This window comes from Macadamia integrifolia, chromosome 3, assembly GCF_013358625.1.
Source record: "Macadamia integrifolia cultivar HAES 741 chromosome 3, SCU_Mint_v3, whole genome shotgun sequence".
NCBI lineage: Eukaryota > Viridiplantae > Streptophyta > Magnoliopsida > Proteales > Proteaceae > Macadamia > Macadamia integrifolia.
Window position 1 is genome coordinate 17,201,486 of NC_056559.1, and position 17,945 is coordinate 17,219,430.

Genomic DNA, 17,945 nt, shown 5'->3' on the forward strand with positions numbered 1-17,945 from the left:
GCCAAGCACCACTTGAAAATCATCCATGGGCACTATCGATAAGTCAACCGTGCCCTTCCATGTCCCGATGTTTAACTCGACCCCTCGAGCAACACCATGTATGGGACGGGCTTAGGAGTTGACAGCCTTAAGCCATCCTCCCTCCTTGATCCCTTTAAGTCCAAGTCTCTTTGCCTTTCTGTTGAGACGAAGTTGTGCATAGCACCTATGTCTATCACGGCACGAGTGGGCTTACCTTTGACATGCACCTCCACGTACATTAGCCCTTTTTGTGAGGTTGTGGCCTTGATCTCTGTCTTAGCCTTGATGGCACTTAGTCGTTGTAGGGACCTCATATACACCTCATTGTCTTCTTTCTCCTCGAGTACGGCATTGAGAGCCTTTCTCTTGGGACAATCCCTAGCCCAATGGGGACCATCACACAAGAAATACTTATCCTTGGGCATGAACTTGTCCCTTTTGTCTTGCTTGGGCCTGCCCTCCTTGTTTAAAGATGGTTTACTACTACCTTCCTTGGGAGGGTATGTCTTAGGCCCCTTCTCTCCCCCACCTTTCCCATTAGTGCCCTTCTTGGGCTTGGAACTATCGTCTCTCCTAAACTCCATTAATGACTTTGCTGCTGTGATGGCTGAGGCAAGGTCCTGCACGCCTCGACGTTGTAGTTCTTAGGCAACCCAGCCTTGGAGGTCATCCATGAAGTTAAATAGGAGTTCCTCCTCGGTCATACTCGGGACTTTGAACATTAGGATAGAGAATTCCTTCACATAGTCCTGAATAGAACCTGTGTGTTTAAGCCTTTTTAGGCTCTTTCTAGCCAAGAAGGTGGCATTCTCATGATAGAAGTGTTTCTTTAACTCAGTTTTGAAATCATCCCAAGTGTCTATGGTGCACATACTTCTCTCTATATCGGCATGCTTTCTACGCCACCATAGAGTTGCATCATCGGTGAGGTAGAGAGTAGCGGTCCATACCTTTGATGCCTCATCATTAAGTGTCATTGCCTTGAAGTACCTCTCCATATGCCATAAAAAGTTGTCGATTTCTTGGGCATCTCTCTTCCTAGGGAATGGCTTGGGCTTTGGCACCTCCATCATAGGCACTTCTCGTGAGGTAGTAGCTCCGCTGGCCACCGCCCTCTTACATAAAGCCCAATCCTCACGTACCTCAGCAACATAAGCTTCTATCTTGGCCAACGCCTCCCGCATGTGATCCTTGAAGGTGGAAATGTCCTCCCACACATGAGCCTTAAAGGATGCAAACTCCTCGTTTTGGTCATATGCTATGGTGTTGAGAGTACTCAATAGGGACTCCTTGAGCTCTCCTTCGAGCTCCTTCCCACTTTACTTTACAACATCGAGGCGTCCCTTCACCTCGCCCATTGCTAGCTCCACCCGAGCTAAGCGAGACTCCATAGCACAACCAACATCTACGGACTTGTCTTTGCTCCTCTTTTGCTTCCCAGTGTTGGGGTTTCCCTCCCTTCCACGGTTTTGCTCACATGTTGCAACGTCGTGTATCTCTGAAAGGTTAGACATAATGCTTATCCCACAAGCTTGGCTCCCTCGCAACCGAAGCTCTGATACCACAACTGTCACGGCCTTAGACCTTTCTAAGCAACCGCACCGACACTTAGCACTTTCACTAGCGCTAAGTCAGCCTAACCACCCTCCTTAAGGGATTTGGGAAGAGAAGAAGTGAACACAAGAGTGAGTTTGGGAAGAATGAACTTGTAATGCACTAAAGAACTCTTGTGTACAAGGCTTGAGAACTCACTTACTTCGTGCCTTGGCTAAATAAGGGCACCTTTATTTATAGTCACTCCTAGTTACAATGAATGGCTAAGATATGTACATGTGTCTTACATCCAACGATTGGGGTGAAAACTAGAAGCTTTCCACCTCCTTAGTGGAGAACTCTAGAAACCTCTCTACATAATATTTCCTTATAAAATATCTAGAGTTCCACACTTTGGTAGAAATCTCTAAAAACTGGGCCTTACTAAGCCCAGTGGCCTAAGTCCATGGGCTTAATGGGCTTGGCCTGTGGGCCTTCAGTGGGCGGTCTGTGACACCTAGCTAAGTTAGTAGGATTCTAAGAGGTTAATGACATAGTAAGGCCTAGGTTAAGGGTTAGGACTTGCCGACTTGGGGTTCAGTAGAAACCCACTCATGGGACTAGTTCTATGTAAAATTGATCAAACTAGGCATGTATGATCCCTTTGCATGCTGACAAATCCTAGACTCAAACCCTAAATAGGGGAAACCCACCTAAATGAGTACAATGAGGCATTTGGTTGATCTCACCTACATAAATGATAAATTGACCATAGTAGGAACCCATATGGACCAAAATGATTTGAGGATGAAATCTAGGCAGAGACCTCACTCTCGGGGTCCCGTTGGTTGATGGTCACTGATGAATTACCAACCCACTGGAGACATCAACTGATGAGCAAAACTCAGAAACCTGAGCTTCTGTTCCATCCACCGGTGGCACTATTATACCCAAGCCTAATCCAATTATTTTAAATTCTTATAACAGATGACACACAGGAACTTAACAACATTAGAGACTACTAGATCGTAACAATTTCTTGTGAAGAGGAAAGAGATGATCCTACCTGTCGGTGTAGATCATGTTGATCTAATTGGAGAGGATTCAAACCTTTGAGACCTCAAGGTTAAAGTAACCTAATATTAGGGAATTTATCCAAGATAGGCATGCTCCACTCCGAGTATGCAATCCCTTAATGGAACCCCATAACTAGTAGGGTAAAAGACACAAAAGAAATCCCAGCCAAAGTGTTAACAACAATGTTCATCGATTGATCAGACCGATGGTACTGTACAGTCCAAATTACATTATTTGGGTGTGGGGCCCGAGGCTTCGCACCGGCATACTCCAAAAGCCTTCGAGATTTTATTTATCATCAATGGTGGAAAATCTATCAGACACCATAGGGGTGGGCCTAAATGGATCAATTAGAGAGTTAATGTTTATTACTTAGAAAATGGATTAATTCGGCAAAACATGCCTTAGTAGGAGTTGCATATGTATATAAAGTACAACCGAATCATTTCTTCATTCACTAAACTAAAGAAGGAGAAGACAAAGAAGGAAAGCGGAGAAAAAGGAGGAACCTAGGCTTTGGAATCTAATACAAACTTGCATACACAAACACAAGGTAGGAGTTCTCTCTCTCTCTCTCTCTCCTATCCAAATCCAATTATGTAGAACTTAAACTAGGGATTATGTTCAGCTAAAATCTAATTGGTTGAACATGATTATGTAAGACCCTATTCATGCATGCTTCAATACCATCTTATCTAGTATGGGACCATGCGCACCTCTAACTAAGTTACTAGGATTTTAAGGGTTTACAACTTAGTAAGGCTAGATTTGAGGTTTAATTTCTGTGTTCAGTTGGAACTTAACTTATGGGATCATGTTCTCTAATTTCTAATCAACGCAATCATGTACGATTCTTATACATGTAGTCCGAGTTAGGTTTTTGCCCTAGAGTGATGAAAACCCACCTAATATATGAATAAACCCCTGTTTAAGTAGAATTTCTATGAATCCCATAGACACTCAAATGGGACTAATTCCCTAAGAATGAAATCTGAGCAAATATCTCACCTTTCATCTGAGCAAATATCTCACCTTTCAAGGCCTCACCAGTCAATGTCCAAGATCCATCAGATGCATCTACCGGTGAAACTCCTAAGCTATTGTTTCACCAATTGAAGAGGCACCGTCCACTGGTGCTATCTGCCGATGGCACCTACTGAAGCAATATTCCGGAAATGATTTATGGGTTTGATGGGATATTCAATAGGGGTATTCTAAGGACAAAAGTAATAACATCAACATAAACCCTGGCATGATTGTGGTACTAAGACTCTCTAGTTCTCTTATCAATAGCAATTGGGTGCCCCAAGGCTTTCGCCAATGACAGAAGGATAGAACTATGCCAATACTCTTGAGGAAGATCAGAAAAGAAATCAACATGAATACATGGGTTATCTTCTAATCAATGGCATTAAATCAAGCTTCCATCTCTAAAATCGTAGAAATTGATCATTTAATCAAGAAGGCCTTCTCTTCATTACCATGGCCATTTTCGATTCTTGGAGGTTCCATGAATTCTTTACAGACCTCTACAAAAGCATAAAGGGGTTCACTTGAACCATAAGGCAAATCAAATTGAACCGTCGAAACCAAAATCGGGTCTAATCAAGCGAATCAACCACATGAATTTGAGTATGGTTGAACCGGCCAGGTCTGGTCGACCCGAAAACACGAAAATGTGACATGTTTGGGTTCTCCAGTGGGTCACCGAAAAAGTCGGTGGTGACCTGACTGGAGTTGACCGGTGTCGACCAGGAAGGTTAAAAAAAAAATCTTAAGGACTTGTTTGGATTTATATTCTTTTTTGTTTTTAATTTAAACTACTAAATTGGGTGTAAGCTTCCGCACACTCTTCCTAGCTGCACAATAAATTTTCAGGAAACTATGAAAGGGTGGGGTGGTATCCACAAAAGTAACACTTCTTATTCTTTCATGGTTTTCCTCAGAGCAACAAAGTTGGTGACATTTTCACAAATGTGATGTCACCCAAGGTACAGAAAATGACAGTAACTTAGAGGTTTCTAAGCCCAAATGTGAGGGGATCTCGAAAGTTATTGTTTTTTTTTTCACAATAAATATGGATTCTCAAGAGAACCAGTGCATTCTTAGCCCGAAGGATATGAATATAATTACGGTTGTGACTCTTGTACAATTTTTTATTGTCTTAGTGACATTTAAATGTATATTCCTGAACTTAAAGATACACATCTCCAATGGGAAATATGTGATAGGATTGAGTGGAACCCATCAAAGTGGTACATTTAATTCGATTGCATCTTCCCCAGCAATAAAGATGACATTTTCTCAAAAGTGATGTCATTAGGGTTTCTGGGTAAATATTCACATGTTAGGAAGAGATATTGACTTAGGAGTTCTTTTGCACAAAGGTGATTGAATTTTCGAAGATTAGTGTTCTTTTCACACTTAAAACAAGAAAATAAGAAGATCAGTGAATTCCTATCCTAAAGGATAGGGGTAGTTATTACTCTTAATACGTAGAAACATAGAAATCAAAGGCACTGCCAAAGAATTCTTGGATGCTATTAATGCCAGATTTGAACTTAACAAGAAAGTTGGGGCAAGCACATTGACGATCAGGATAATAAATGCAAGATAAAATGAAAATGGGAGTGTTAGGGAATACACTTGGACGTACATATTGATGTTAGTAAATTTAAAGATCTTGGAATACAAATCGATGACGAATATATTGTTTATGTTGCACTGAATATCCTCCCTAATCAGTCTAAGGTTATCATCTAGACTACCTACATGTCACTAAAGGAGAATTGGAGTTTAAATGAGCTTATTTCCATTTGCGCTCAATAGGAGAAAAAATTGAAACAAAACAAGTTTGAGAGTACAAATGCCACATTTCACAAGGGATCTTCTAATAGACCTAGCAGAAGAAACAAAATTTTTTCAAAGAAATGAAACTTCAAGCCATATGACGAGAAAAGGCTCTCAAGAGCCTTAGACATCTCAGAATGCTCAGGATTTCATAGATGAAAAAACAAACAACGTAGAGTGTTACTGGTGCCACAAGAAATAGCATTTGAAGAAGGATCGTTTCATTTTCAAAAAGTTGTTAGAAAAGAGAAAGAATTTTGGAGTTGATAAACAAAAGGATGCTAAGAAAGGGTGAGGTGGACTATTCATCAACGATTGAGAGTACGTAGAAGTTGATGTCATTAAAGTAAATACCATTTGATCTTCAATGCACCCAAAATAACCTTGATTTGAACCCTGGCAAAGCTTCTCTCCTCTCAATCTCTCAACACAGTGTAAGCCACTGCATGGTCGCCCATCTTGTTCTCCGATGACCAACGTTAAGTTCTAAAACTCGGGATCGATTAAAGGCCACTATTGATCTAGATCTGCTTGGATCAGATTCTTACCCTTTATAATAAAAATCAGTTTTTATTGTGCTTTTACCGTTGGGCCATACCTATATATAGTGATAGGATGAGGACATAGGATGAATCAAAACCGATACAATCCAATCCAATCCAGCCAAACCAATACTGATCGATCTAATCGGAGTTTTAAAACCATTGTGCTGACTATAACCTATCATTTGGAGGTTGTTTTCCCTTCTCCTTTTTGTAACTACCTATTTAGTTCTATTAAACAAGGTAGTTCTGTTCAAGAAGATGGAATACAAGACTCGGACTTGATTATGTTAACGTTTACGGTGTGACAGAAATAAGGACTGTTGCCCTCATTAACGTCTCTCTGCCCAACACTCCAAAAAAAGAAAGAAATAAAAAAATGGGGAAAAGAACTCCGCCCAGGAGAACAGGCTATGCCAACGCTCCATGTGTCTCTCCCCTCCCCCAAACAAGGGGTAGAAAACCACTTCCCCCTGAAAAATTAAAACAAAATATACACTAATGTTTCCAGACTTACACCACCATCCAAGTGGTGTCTCTGCCCTAGACCTTATGCAATGGGTGTTGAGATTTCACTTCTAGGTTGCCTTTTATCACTTTGACAACGAGGAAATCAGTCTCGTAGTACTGGGGGAGGGGAAGGGGGGCCTTGCTAAAATGTAACAAAACAATACTAGCATAACAGTATGCATCTAGACCAAAGGATGTGTGAACCAATTATGAAGAAAATGTATCAGATATGGTTGCTCCCACAGCTTCCTGAGCCAGGCATGCATGAGCAGTGGGTATTGCTTTACAGAACTTTCTTAACCTCAAAGAAATTAGAGCGCTCTTCATTTGCTGCAACAACATCTTCTGGGGATGCCACTGCCACCACAACACCTTTCTCTTTTACAGCTTCAATTGCATCAGAAAAGTCCTTGAAGTCGTTCAAACTGCACAAAGAAAGGTCAATAAGTCAAAATCAGAGAAGTTTGAAAGTGACTGAAGCACATATTGAACATATGCACTTAATCCTATATAAAGGAAATACTTTATAGGACCATGGGCTCGTGTCTCAGGCAACTAGTGGTGGACATAGACACACCATTCGGACAATAGCCCTATAACAGCATTGAGAATGACAGCGAAGTCTATTCTATCAATGACTTCATTTAAATAAACAAGCAAAACTTTCATTCCAAAAGTACACTTGCTAAGAGTGTCTAAGGCAATGAGATGGTAGAACCAACAGTCATCATCATAGTTTTGAAGGCATCATAGGCCTCTAGGTGCCTTGGTCTCCTTTGTCGCCTTGGCCACCTTGTTGGTGTTGCCTTGCATCCAAGGTCCCTCTTAACGCCTTGGGTCGCCTAGACACCGTGACAAATGTGGTCACCATGCCATCATGTTCCCATTGCCTAGATATAATTATCAAATCAATCTAATGTCAAAAGGGATTAACCACACATTTTACCTAGTTGATAATATCTCTTCACGCCTTTTCTGCCTTTCTTCTTCTGTGACTCCCAATAAGTAGCGCAACAAACTGAAATACAAGATTGAGTTTGTTAAGTTGGGCATCAAATTTAAAATAGGTGAAGAAAGAGGGTGTCATCAAGGAAAAATTGCACTTATTGATAATACTTGTATCCCACTGTCATTTACATACAGAAGGAAGTATGTATGGCCTGATTACAGTAGAAAGTGAAAATAAGAAACTTATACATGGAGACCTTACTTTCAATATTTCTTTTCTTGTTTCCCATCCCAGTTCCAAACTCATAACACAAAGGTTTCGATCAATAAGTCTGAGGATGCATATTCACCTCTCCCCCGGGAAAAAAGAGAGAGAGAGAGAGAGAGAGAGAGAGAGAGAGAGAGAGTTCAATTACGCAATTAAAAGGCAGATGAATTCCATTACCACTGAGGAGACTTTAGCTACTGAATTAGTTGTACAATAATTAGCATCTATATTTCAAGCAATGATATCGATGCAAGTATAGAATCCTACAGAGGGAGAGTTGGGGTGGGGGGTGGGGGGAGGGCGGGGGAGGAGGAGCTTGTTTGTATCTTTTGATTAGAAGTCATTGTTACCTGCTGTAACCTTTGGCATCAGGAAGCTGATAAGCATCCACATCCCCGATGGTTCCAATAATTGCTTTTGTAAGAATTTCATCATCCATCTCTAACTCTCGTAGGAAGTCAGCAGTTCCATCATATACGTCAAGTGTCTTTAATAAATTGGGATCACGATAAGAAAGGTATGAGAACACCCCTATGTAGAGATAACAACAATTAGTTAGTTCCTTATTATCATATTCTAGGTTTCTACCAAAGTGAGTAACCCGACTGGAAAACATGAGCACAGAGTAATGACAAAATTGAACCTGAGTGTGTGTCAAAATCACAGAATCCTCCATATGCACCACCACTAACCCGGACACGGTCCCACAACCATGTATTACTAATGTATTTGGAAATGACATACGCACTACCACTGAGCTGATAACCCGTCTCATATATATTTGCTGCTTTCCCAACGTAGTTAACCTGCGCAAGTGACAGAACATGAACTAAATGATAAAGAAATTCGTAAATAAAAAAAAGAGGTAAACCAAAGGTATTTATCTCACCTGAGTAGGAACTACAATTGCTTCATTTACCGGAGAAATTCGAGCATCCCAAGAATTAGTTTTGCTTGGTTGCTTGCCTGGAAGCAAATCAAGAAATTTACTCAAAAATTTTTCTGTGTTTGTTAGAGTTTTCCCATCTGCAGTCATATTGACCAGGCAACCCTGCCTTGAAACCAATGATTTGCGTATCTCCTCAAGGGACGATGAAACTCCATTCCAGTCCTGGTCAACTTTTTCTTCAAGGGTCCGTAGAAATTCCAAATAACTAGAAAAATAGATTAAGGGAACAAATTATTTCAAGCCTTAGATCTTGTACAAAAAAGCATACAACAACTCAGCCTTATCCCAACAAAAAAGCATGCAAAAAAGAAGAAAAAAAATTTCTGCAGAAGAGAGGTGCATGCAAATCAGGTAGGTTATTTGAAGAAGTGGAAAACAAAAGAACTCGTTCTTTTTTTTTTCTTTTTTCACTCTTTTTCGGATGCTATTACAAAGGAAACATTTGTAATTGAACAACAATCGTAGATCATATTGAGTTGGAATCCTATCACAAGAAGTGATTTAACACTGAAGGCTACAATTTTGGTTCAACATAAAAAATAAATATATATATATATATATATTCTAAAACATATTGTACTTCTTTGCAGTCTGTCTTTTTGGGTTGTGCATGGCAATGAAGCATAACTAGGCATGGTTGATTGAAGAAAATTTTTAGTTATATGATGAGGTTGATGTCCTCAACGGGTGGCAGTTGTATCATGGACAAAGATACGACTATTTTTCTGGAAAATATCCAAAAATTTAAAATGGGAGTAATTTACAAAAATTATGTATTATATTTTCAGTAAAGCAATTTCTGATTTCCAACACCATTTAATTTTTCATTTTCTTTTAAAACAAACAGAAGCTCATATCCCCCTCCCCTTGTGGTTGGGCTACTGCTATCCCTGCATGATTGTGTTGCAGGATCTCAGTCACGTGGCCTATGCTGTATAATATTTCCCAAATCCATCAAGAAGCATTAAACAGAAAAAGATATTTGGTATAACAGTAGCAAATAAACAAAAAGTAGGCTCCAAGACAATTTCAAAACAATCTAAATACCCCACCTAACACCACCCATTTGTTCAGCAATCCATCCTGCAACATTTAACTTTGCATCCATTCTTGCAGCAGCGATTCCATGACCACTGCCTCTTAAACGATTCTGGAAATAATTTCAAAATAAAAGTAAATAACTGGAACAAATGTATATATATTCCCTAGTAATCAGTGTTAGATTTCAATAGGTACCTCCATTCTAGCTTTACTTTGGCAAACAAATTGCTTAAAACGCTGCTGGTCAGTGAACTGAACATCTTGAAGAATGCAGTTAACCTAAGACAACAAATAAATATCAGACCTTTATTGAAGACCTTATACATGATCAAGTGCAAGTGCCTAGTTAACTCCAAACCCAAAGAAGAAAATAGATGCAAAGAAATAAACCAAAACCTTCAAGCTAAAGTTGATAAGGATTTTACTTGAACTGTTATTCAAGTGGATGAGATAGATACTTCATAATTTCCTATAGTGCTAGTATTAAAATATCAAAGATGGACCTGACACCATGTAATACAAGTAAATACCAAAATTTCTACTGAATTTCAATTCCTACTTTCTCTTTTTTATTTGTTAGGTGGCCCTTTTTTTTTTTCTTAGGCCAGGGGGTGGAATGGGGAGAACAACTCAGCAGACTGCAATACACCACCTACCTAGCAACTGAACTAACCATGCACCAGAATAAGTGGCTGCCTAACAAATGAAATTAAACCACATTGACAATGCTATTGTTCCTGAAGATAGATTCCTTAAATAGCAGCTTAAACAGTAAAACTAAATCAAGCCTATAATTCTAAACAATTCTAAATATTTCAATAGTTAAAAGACGCATAGTGTATGGATTCTAGTAGTCTACATTTATAAAAGCAGCTAACTACATCAATGCAACTCATTGATGTGGTATGAGATTTCCTAAATAATAAATAATAGGACCCAACATAATGGATCAATATGGCTATTTAATAACTTAATTGCTCTTACTTAAAAAAGGAAAACATAGCAGCTCTTACTACACAACAGAAAGAAAAACAGACTAGATCCCCATGAAAGGAGATATTATTTATTTATTTAATAAGAAGAGGGTTGGGCACGCCGCTAGCAGCTAGCTTTCCTAGAGCTAGTGATTCTGTAATTTCCAAAGGGGGGAAGAGAAACTGACACAGACTGGGCACCCCAGTAGCATGCCCAGCCTTTTCCCATTTAATAAATACAATTTTTTATTAAGAAAACAAAGAATAGAGACAAAACAAGGAGCAAAGGCTCCACAAATCAAACCAAAAGAGAGCAAGCTTACACCATCATAAAGGAAGACATATTCCCAATACAAAATCTTTTCCGCCCCTATTTCTTTGGCTAGGTCAATAGCTATGATCGTTAGTTGCCTTAGTCCTACACCATAGTTCGAAAACTCACTGAAATCTCGGATATTTTGATATTTTTTATTTTACCAAAACGAAACTGCCTACGAAACACAAATTTCAGTCATCTCGCTGAAATTTCGGTCATTTTGTTCTGAAATTTCGCTAATTTTGGTCCAAAAAAATGCACTATCTCGTCGAAATTTCGATCATCTCGATCACATTTCGTTTCGCTCGTTTCGCAAATTTCGGCCATTAACCCCCCAAAATGACCAAGCAAAACACATGGAAATTGCCGAAATTTCGGTATTTTGGCGAAGCAAAATGAGTTCTTGAACCATGCCCTACACAACAATTAGGAATTCACAAGAGGAACCTGGTTACAGACATGCCTGATGAAATACGAAAGCCTCAAGGGCAATCAAATTGCTTCCATAACCAACCAATGACAAATGCCGATCCCTCCACTAAAGGTGTAGATACCATCTGAAGAAGAAAGAAAGGAAGTCTTTCCTCTAAAAAGGAAGGCGTTATTTCGATGTCGGACTTTAGGCCACTCTCCCTACAAATTCACTACGAAGATCATGGCCAACCGTATCCAGACTGTCATTGACTCCTTGGTTCGCCCAAACCAACCTGCTTTCATTGCTAGTAGGAGTATTACTGACAATATCATGCTCTACCATGAAATAGAGGTCTTGATAGAAAGTCCCACTCCTCGGCGACCCTCCTCAAAATTGACATTCACAAGGCTTTTGGTTCTACCTATTGGGATTTCATTCAGCAAGTCCTTCTGCAAATGTCTTCCCACCCCCTTTTTGTTCACTGGATCCACTAATGTATCTTTTGATTCTCTTTCCCCTCTTTCTCTATCTTGGTCAATGATAGCCCCACAAGTTACTTCTCCTCTTCTGTGGCATCCGGCAAGGGTGCCTTCTCTCTCCCTTCCTCTTCTCCCTTGCCCTTGAAGTCCTTTCCTGATCTATCTAAATATTCCATCGACCAGCACCTCATCTTTCCTATCCCCAAATGCAAAACCCAGATGCTAACCCACCTTGCCTTTGTTGATGACCCATGATCTTCTCAAAGGCCGACCCTACCACCATCTCTTCCATCATATCCTCCCTCCGCCTTTTCAAATCCCTCTCCGGCCTCAAAATTAATCTCCTCAAATCCAGGATTTCCCTCTCTGGAGTCTCTGATGCTTGTCGGGCTAATCTCCTTCAGCTCACGGGCTTCTCCCTAGGATCTCTCCCAGTCGAGTATCTGGGTCTCCCACTAATCCCTGCTAGGTTTTCTGCCCACCACTGCTTCCCCATCCTTGACCAGATGAGAAAGAGGCTTCAGCTTTGGAAAGGCAAGCTTCTCTCCTATGCTGGCCGTCTGGTTCTCATTAGAGCAGTTCCCCATTCAATGCCTCTCTATTGGATGGGTGTCTTTGTCCTCCCAGGTGCCACCTCTAAATCCATTGAATCCATGCTCTCCTCCTTTCTTTAAAAGGGCTCCAACTCTTCAAAACTCCTCCGGCCTTTAAGTTGGGACAAGGTCTGCCACCCTAAATCTGAGGGAGGCTTGGGTTTACAAAAGATTAAGGACATCAATACTGTCAGCATTCTCAAGCTCATCTGGAAGCTCGTCACCAGGCAGAATAGTATCTAGGTCTCTTGGGTCTACTCCTTTCTACAGAATAATTCTCTTTGGTTTGCCTCCCCCACCCCCGACACCTCTTGGATCTGGCATTTCATCCTCTCCAAAAGATCCCTGACTCTCCTTGCTATCTCCTATTCTATTGGGAATGGCTCCTCCACGGCTTCACCTCTGTGGCTGGATCCTTGGTACCCTTCAGGCATTCTTTTCCTTGATCTCCCCCCGTGCCCTCTATTCCTCTAGGATTCCCATATTGGCCCAATCGCCTCGATCATCTCCAATGGAATCTGGTCCCCACCTGCCTCCCCTATTTGCTGATCTCTGGTCTTTCCTCCCCCCCCCCTAGTTCCCCACAGTGACCGTGGTAGAGAGGACAAGATGTCCTAGATTCCCTCCCCTACAAGAGAATTCATCCTTGCCTCTGCTTGGAACCATATTCGTGTTATGGGCTTCCCTGTCCCTTAACATAATCTCACCTGGTTTAAAGGTCACATCCCTCGCCACAGCTTCATCACCTAGCGTGCTCTCTCCAACTGCCTTCCTATACGGTCTTTCCTCCTCTATCGTCAAATTCCAGTTTCCTCCTCTTGTTGCCTCTGCTAGAATGGTGTCAAAGACACTGACCATCTCTTTTTTTCATACCCCTTCTCCTCCACGGTCTGGAAAAAAGTCCTCAACAATTGCTGGCCTACCGCAAATGCATTATTCCCTTGAGTAGGGAATGGATCTAGGTTGATATGACCTTTAGTAGATCCTCTATATGTGATACGGCAAGGAAATAGGCCTTCTATGTAACCGTCAACCATCTCTGGATGGAGCGAAATCTTTGAAGATGGACTTCCAACTCTCGCTCCTTTGAGAAGATTTGGAAAGTCATCTTCTTCAATGTTAGCTCCAAGCTTCGGTGTATCCGTCAGCGTCGGATTTTTGATACCCCAAAGAACAGGGCCATTGTTGTCTCCTGAGGCCTCCCTCCATCTCTCTCCTATCTCCCCCCTGATAGGTCCCCCCCCCCATGTTGTGCCCTCTTAGCTCTCCTTGGCTATATTTTTGTAGGGGCCTTCCCCTCGTGATTTATTTACTGCCTCCCTCTAGGGCTTCGCCTATTCCCCCCACTCTCTCTTCTCCCTTTCCTCTGCTTGGTGATGAATTTATTTATTCATCCAAAAAATATCTAGTTGATACTCTTATAGATCCACATCAAAAATTTGGCACATATGATGGTGAAGTGTTTGATGATACCCACTGGTACAGGAGACTAGTTGGGAAACTTATTTATCTATCACTAGGCCTGATATTTCCTATGTTGTGGATATTATTAGCCAGCTTCCGGAGGCACCGAAGAAAGTTTATTACGAGGCAGCTTGTCATATCTTAAGGTACCTAAAGGGGGCCCCAAGAAAGGGGATCATTTATTGTTCACATCGCAATGTTAATCTAGTCAGGTTTCCTGATGCTAATTGGACCAGTGCTGACGGTGATAAGAAATCTACCATAGGTTATTGCACATTTATTGGTGGAAATCTTATCATGTGGTGTTGATGGGGAAAAGCCTTAGGGAAGAAAGGAAGAATTAGAATAGAAGGGGAAGGAAGGGATCACACAATTAGATATTGCACAAATCCAACTAGGGAGGGAGAGATCGCATAAAGGGGGGGAAAATCACACACAGCCCTAAAGCTCTCGAACATTAACTCAATTCATCATTCTTCAAATCTGAGAAATTAGATTACATTAGCTCCTCTATATAAAGAGGGCAGACTAGCAGTCATAACCTAACTAGGAGCTAGTCTTTAAGTAGGACTATACAGTACCTAATAGGAGTTGAACTCCAAATAGAACTAGGACAAGAACTCCAATATGGAGTAGGTAACTAATTAGCCATTCACTAATAGGGAAACCTAAACTGACTAAAACTGAAATAACAAAGGAAATAGACTCAAAATAGGACTCTAACTAAACTAATGAATTAAATCCCGTTTTCTTACTTTCTACCCATATTTTAGGCCCATTAAAGGGGTCCATTACAAAGAAAATCCATGGGATCAAAGGCCCAACACATACATAACCCAACCCAAGGCTTATCTGTAATAAATAAACCCATTAAGTGACCTATCTACATCAATTCCCCCGATGTTAAGAAAAACTCATCCACAAGTTTTGTAAAACGGGAGAATCAACACCAATCGATCAATATACATCTTTTCCTGTATGAAGTCACCATCAAAACCATGATCGAATGCTATGAAATCCACGACGCAAAGTTCAAAGGTGAAGTAGTGATTCGGAAAAATAAAATCGATTGGTTCACTGAGCAGATCAACCGATTTAAATTTTACCACAAGTTGATCTTCAACTTCCAATGGTGCCATCTCATCTTCTACCACGAGTGATTCATCTTCTGGTTCGTCTACTTGTTGTTCAAAGACTGAGATCACATAGTTGAAGGTAGAGTGTATACAATCAGATGTGACCAATGTTAGGTCTTTGATGTCCTTAAAGTGTCGTTGCATCTCATCGAGCATCTCTCGCATCCATTGTATTTGTTGACGGATATCTAATAAAAGATTTTGATCCATTGGTCAGTTTTGCTTTCTTTTTTTGGGGGGGGGGAGGAATAGGGGAAGAAAGGGAGTTGCGTGGGAGGTGGAAGGGCTACTGTGGGAGGTAAACGGAGTTGCATTTCAGTAGAGCAAGGGATCCTTCGGCTCTGATACCAATTGATGGAGGGACCTTAGGGAAGAGAGGGGAAATCAGAATAGAAGGGGCAGGAAGGGATCACATAATTAGACATTGCACAAATCCAACCAAGGAGGGATAGAATAAAAAGGGGGAGAATCACATACAGCCCTAAGGCTCTCAAACATTAACTTAATTCATTATTCTTCAAGTCTGAGAAATCAGATTACATTAGCTCTTTTATATAAAGAAGGCAGACTAGCAGTCATAACCTAACTAGGGGCTAGTCTTCAAGTAGGACTAGACAATACCTAATAGGAGTTGGACTCCAAATAGAACTAGGACTAGAACTCCAACATGGAGCAGGTAACTAACTAGTCATTCACTAATAGATAAACCTAAACTGACTAAAACTGAAATAACAAAGGAAATAGACTCAAAACAGGATTCTAACTAAGCTAATGAATTAAATCCCGTTTTCCTACTTTTTACCCATATTTTAGGTTCATTAAACTGGCCCATTACAAAGAAAACTCACGGGATCAAAGGCCCAACACATACATAACCCAACCCAAGGCTTATTTGTAATAAAATAAGCCCATTAAGTGACTTATCTACATTAGGTGTAGCTAAAAGCAAACAATTGTGTGTCAATCCAATGTTGAGGCCAAGTATAGAGCTATAGCTTAAAGTGCAGCTGAGTTGATGTGGTTGAAGTCTAATCTTCAAGAGTTGAGTTTTCCAATTACTTAAACTTATGAAAGATGGTTTGCTCTAATCAAGCTGCCATCTACATTGCAAGCAACCGGTATTTCACGAAAAGACCAAACATATTGAGGTTGACTACCATTTTTTGAGGATGTTGTTATGAAGAAGCTGATTGTACTGTGTTCGCTTCATCTAGTGTGTTGTTATAAAGTCTCTTTTTGTACCTGCCATCTCGAAGTGTTGTTCCAAGCTAAGTATAGGTGATTTATATGCTAAAGCTTGAGGGGGAGTGTCAAGTTATATTCTGTTTTATAGAGGTGTCATGTGTACCCTATTGGACCCATTGTTAAGTTATGAGTTAATGATGCAGCAGCGCTCCGATGGATCGACCCAAACCCGCTCCAGAACCCGGACCATGACCTAGATCCAATTTAGGTTCCAAGTTACTGATTCGGGTTCAGGGTTAATAGAATATTCTCGGATTTTATTTTATTTTGAGGATATTTGTTATCTTTTATTTTAGGTTATTTTGGGGTAGCTATTAGGTAAGTAGAAATTCTCAATTTTAGTTTATTGTGTTTCTATTATATTTTAAATTAGGAAGCTTCTTCTATGTTAGATCAATTTCATATTTAGCATTTTCTTTTTTTAGTAATTCTTTTCCTACTTATGTAAGGCCATGGGCCACAATAATTTTAGTTGATTATTGAAGAAAAATTAAGTTTACTGCCTGCGTGGCTGCCTCTCTCCCCCTCCCTGTCCCCTTCCCTTTCTCTCCTCCTTCACTGCTGTCTTTCTTCTTTCTCTCTTTATTTCTTCTTATTCTTCTTCTCTGGAACTCCTCCTGCCCCCCCCCTTCTCCTCTTTCTTCCTCTTCTTCTTCACTTTACTGCTGTATTTTCTCTTCTCTGGGATTACTCTGCTTCTGGCAACTTACAGCTTTGCGTAAGTTCACTGATCTCCCTTGTGCTTGACCTTCTTAAGCTGAAGACTTGTTCGAAGGTTCTCCTCCCTTGGGCGATTAAAATCCTAGAAGCCTGGCCTCTGTTGAAGCCCCTACAGTGAGGTTTGAAGTCATGAACAAATCTGATCTGTGCACCATCACCGAGATCTGTTTCAGCAGTCCCAAATCTTGCATACACTGGTCGTCTAACCTTATGGTTGCTGGAAATCAAGAGCTCTATGACTACTGAATCTCTCCTTGAAGTTTCAGCCCCATCGGACCCCTATTGAGGGAGTTTTCTTCACCTGAGGACCCTCTAGACCTCCGCCCTGCTCCCTTGGCTGGAGGTTGAAGACAACCAACGTGGGTTGTCAAGAAACCCCTTTTCCATCCCTCTTTCCCCTTAATAACCCCTCTCTTTCTCCCATATTCTTCACTGTCCTACTTTTACATCTGATTCTTAATTTACCCTTTATAATAGTGCTTTGTAAACCAGTGCCAATGTCTTGAAGTTCAAACAAATTACAAGTTTGCCACCCTTGTGAACTTCAATTTATTTACGGGAATGCCACTCCCTTCTAAACATCAACATATTTACTGATTTGCCATCTAATTTTATACCTAAATTTTTTAAGTCCTTAGGTGGACCACAGCCACCTGGGTTGGTTTTCTTGGGGCCCACCGGCCCGCATTATTTGGTATCAGAGCCAGGTTTCCTGCTACGATGGTTGCTTACACCACCCCCTCGTCTGAACAGTGAACTCGGTTGTTTCAACAGAGCGAAGAAATCTTAAGAACCCTCCAAGCTAAGCAGGCTGTACAGAAAGCACAAGCAGTTATCCTCCAGGACATTAACGCAAGGCTTGAT

General features: G+C 40.7%; 1 protein-coding gene across 1 annotated transcript in view; it reads right to left on the minus strand.

Annotated features, from left to right (window-relative positions):
• Window positions 1-6,285: 6,285 nt before the first annotated feature.
• LOC122073623 (presequence protease 2, chloroplastic/mitochondrial-like) overlaps window positions 6,286-17,945 on the minus strand; it is a 42,119-nt gene continuing 30,459 nt past the window's right edge. The window contains exons 13-19 of the mRNA XM_042638231.1: window positions 9,935-10,018; window positions 9,751-9,848; window positions 8,639-8,903; window positions 8,393-8,555; window positions 8,100-8,280; window positions 7,480-7,551; window positions 6,286-6,958 (exon numbers count right to left, since the gene is read on the minus strand). Coding sequence (XP_042494165.1) covers window positions 6,817-6,958; window positions 7,480-7,551; window positions 8,100-8,280; window positions 8,393-8,555; window positions 8,639-8,903; window positions 9,751-9,848; window positions 9,935-10,018 — 1,005 coding nt within the window. The 3' untranslated portion in view covers window positions 6,286-6,816. The remainder of the gene's footprint in view (window positions 6,959-7,479; window positions 7,552-8,099; window positions 8,281-8,392; window positions 8,556-8,638; window positions 8,904-9,750; window positions 9,849-9,934; window positions 10,019-17,945) is intronic.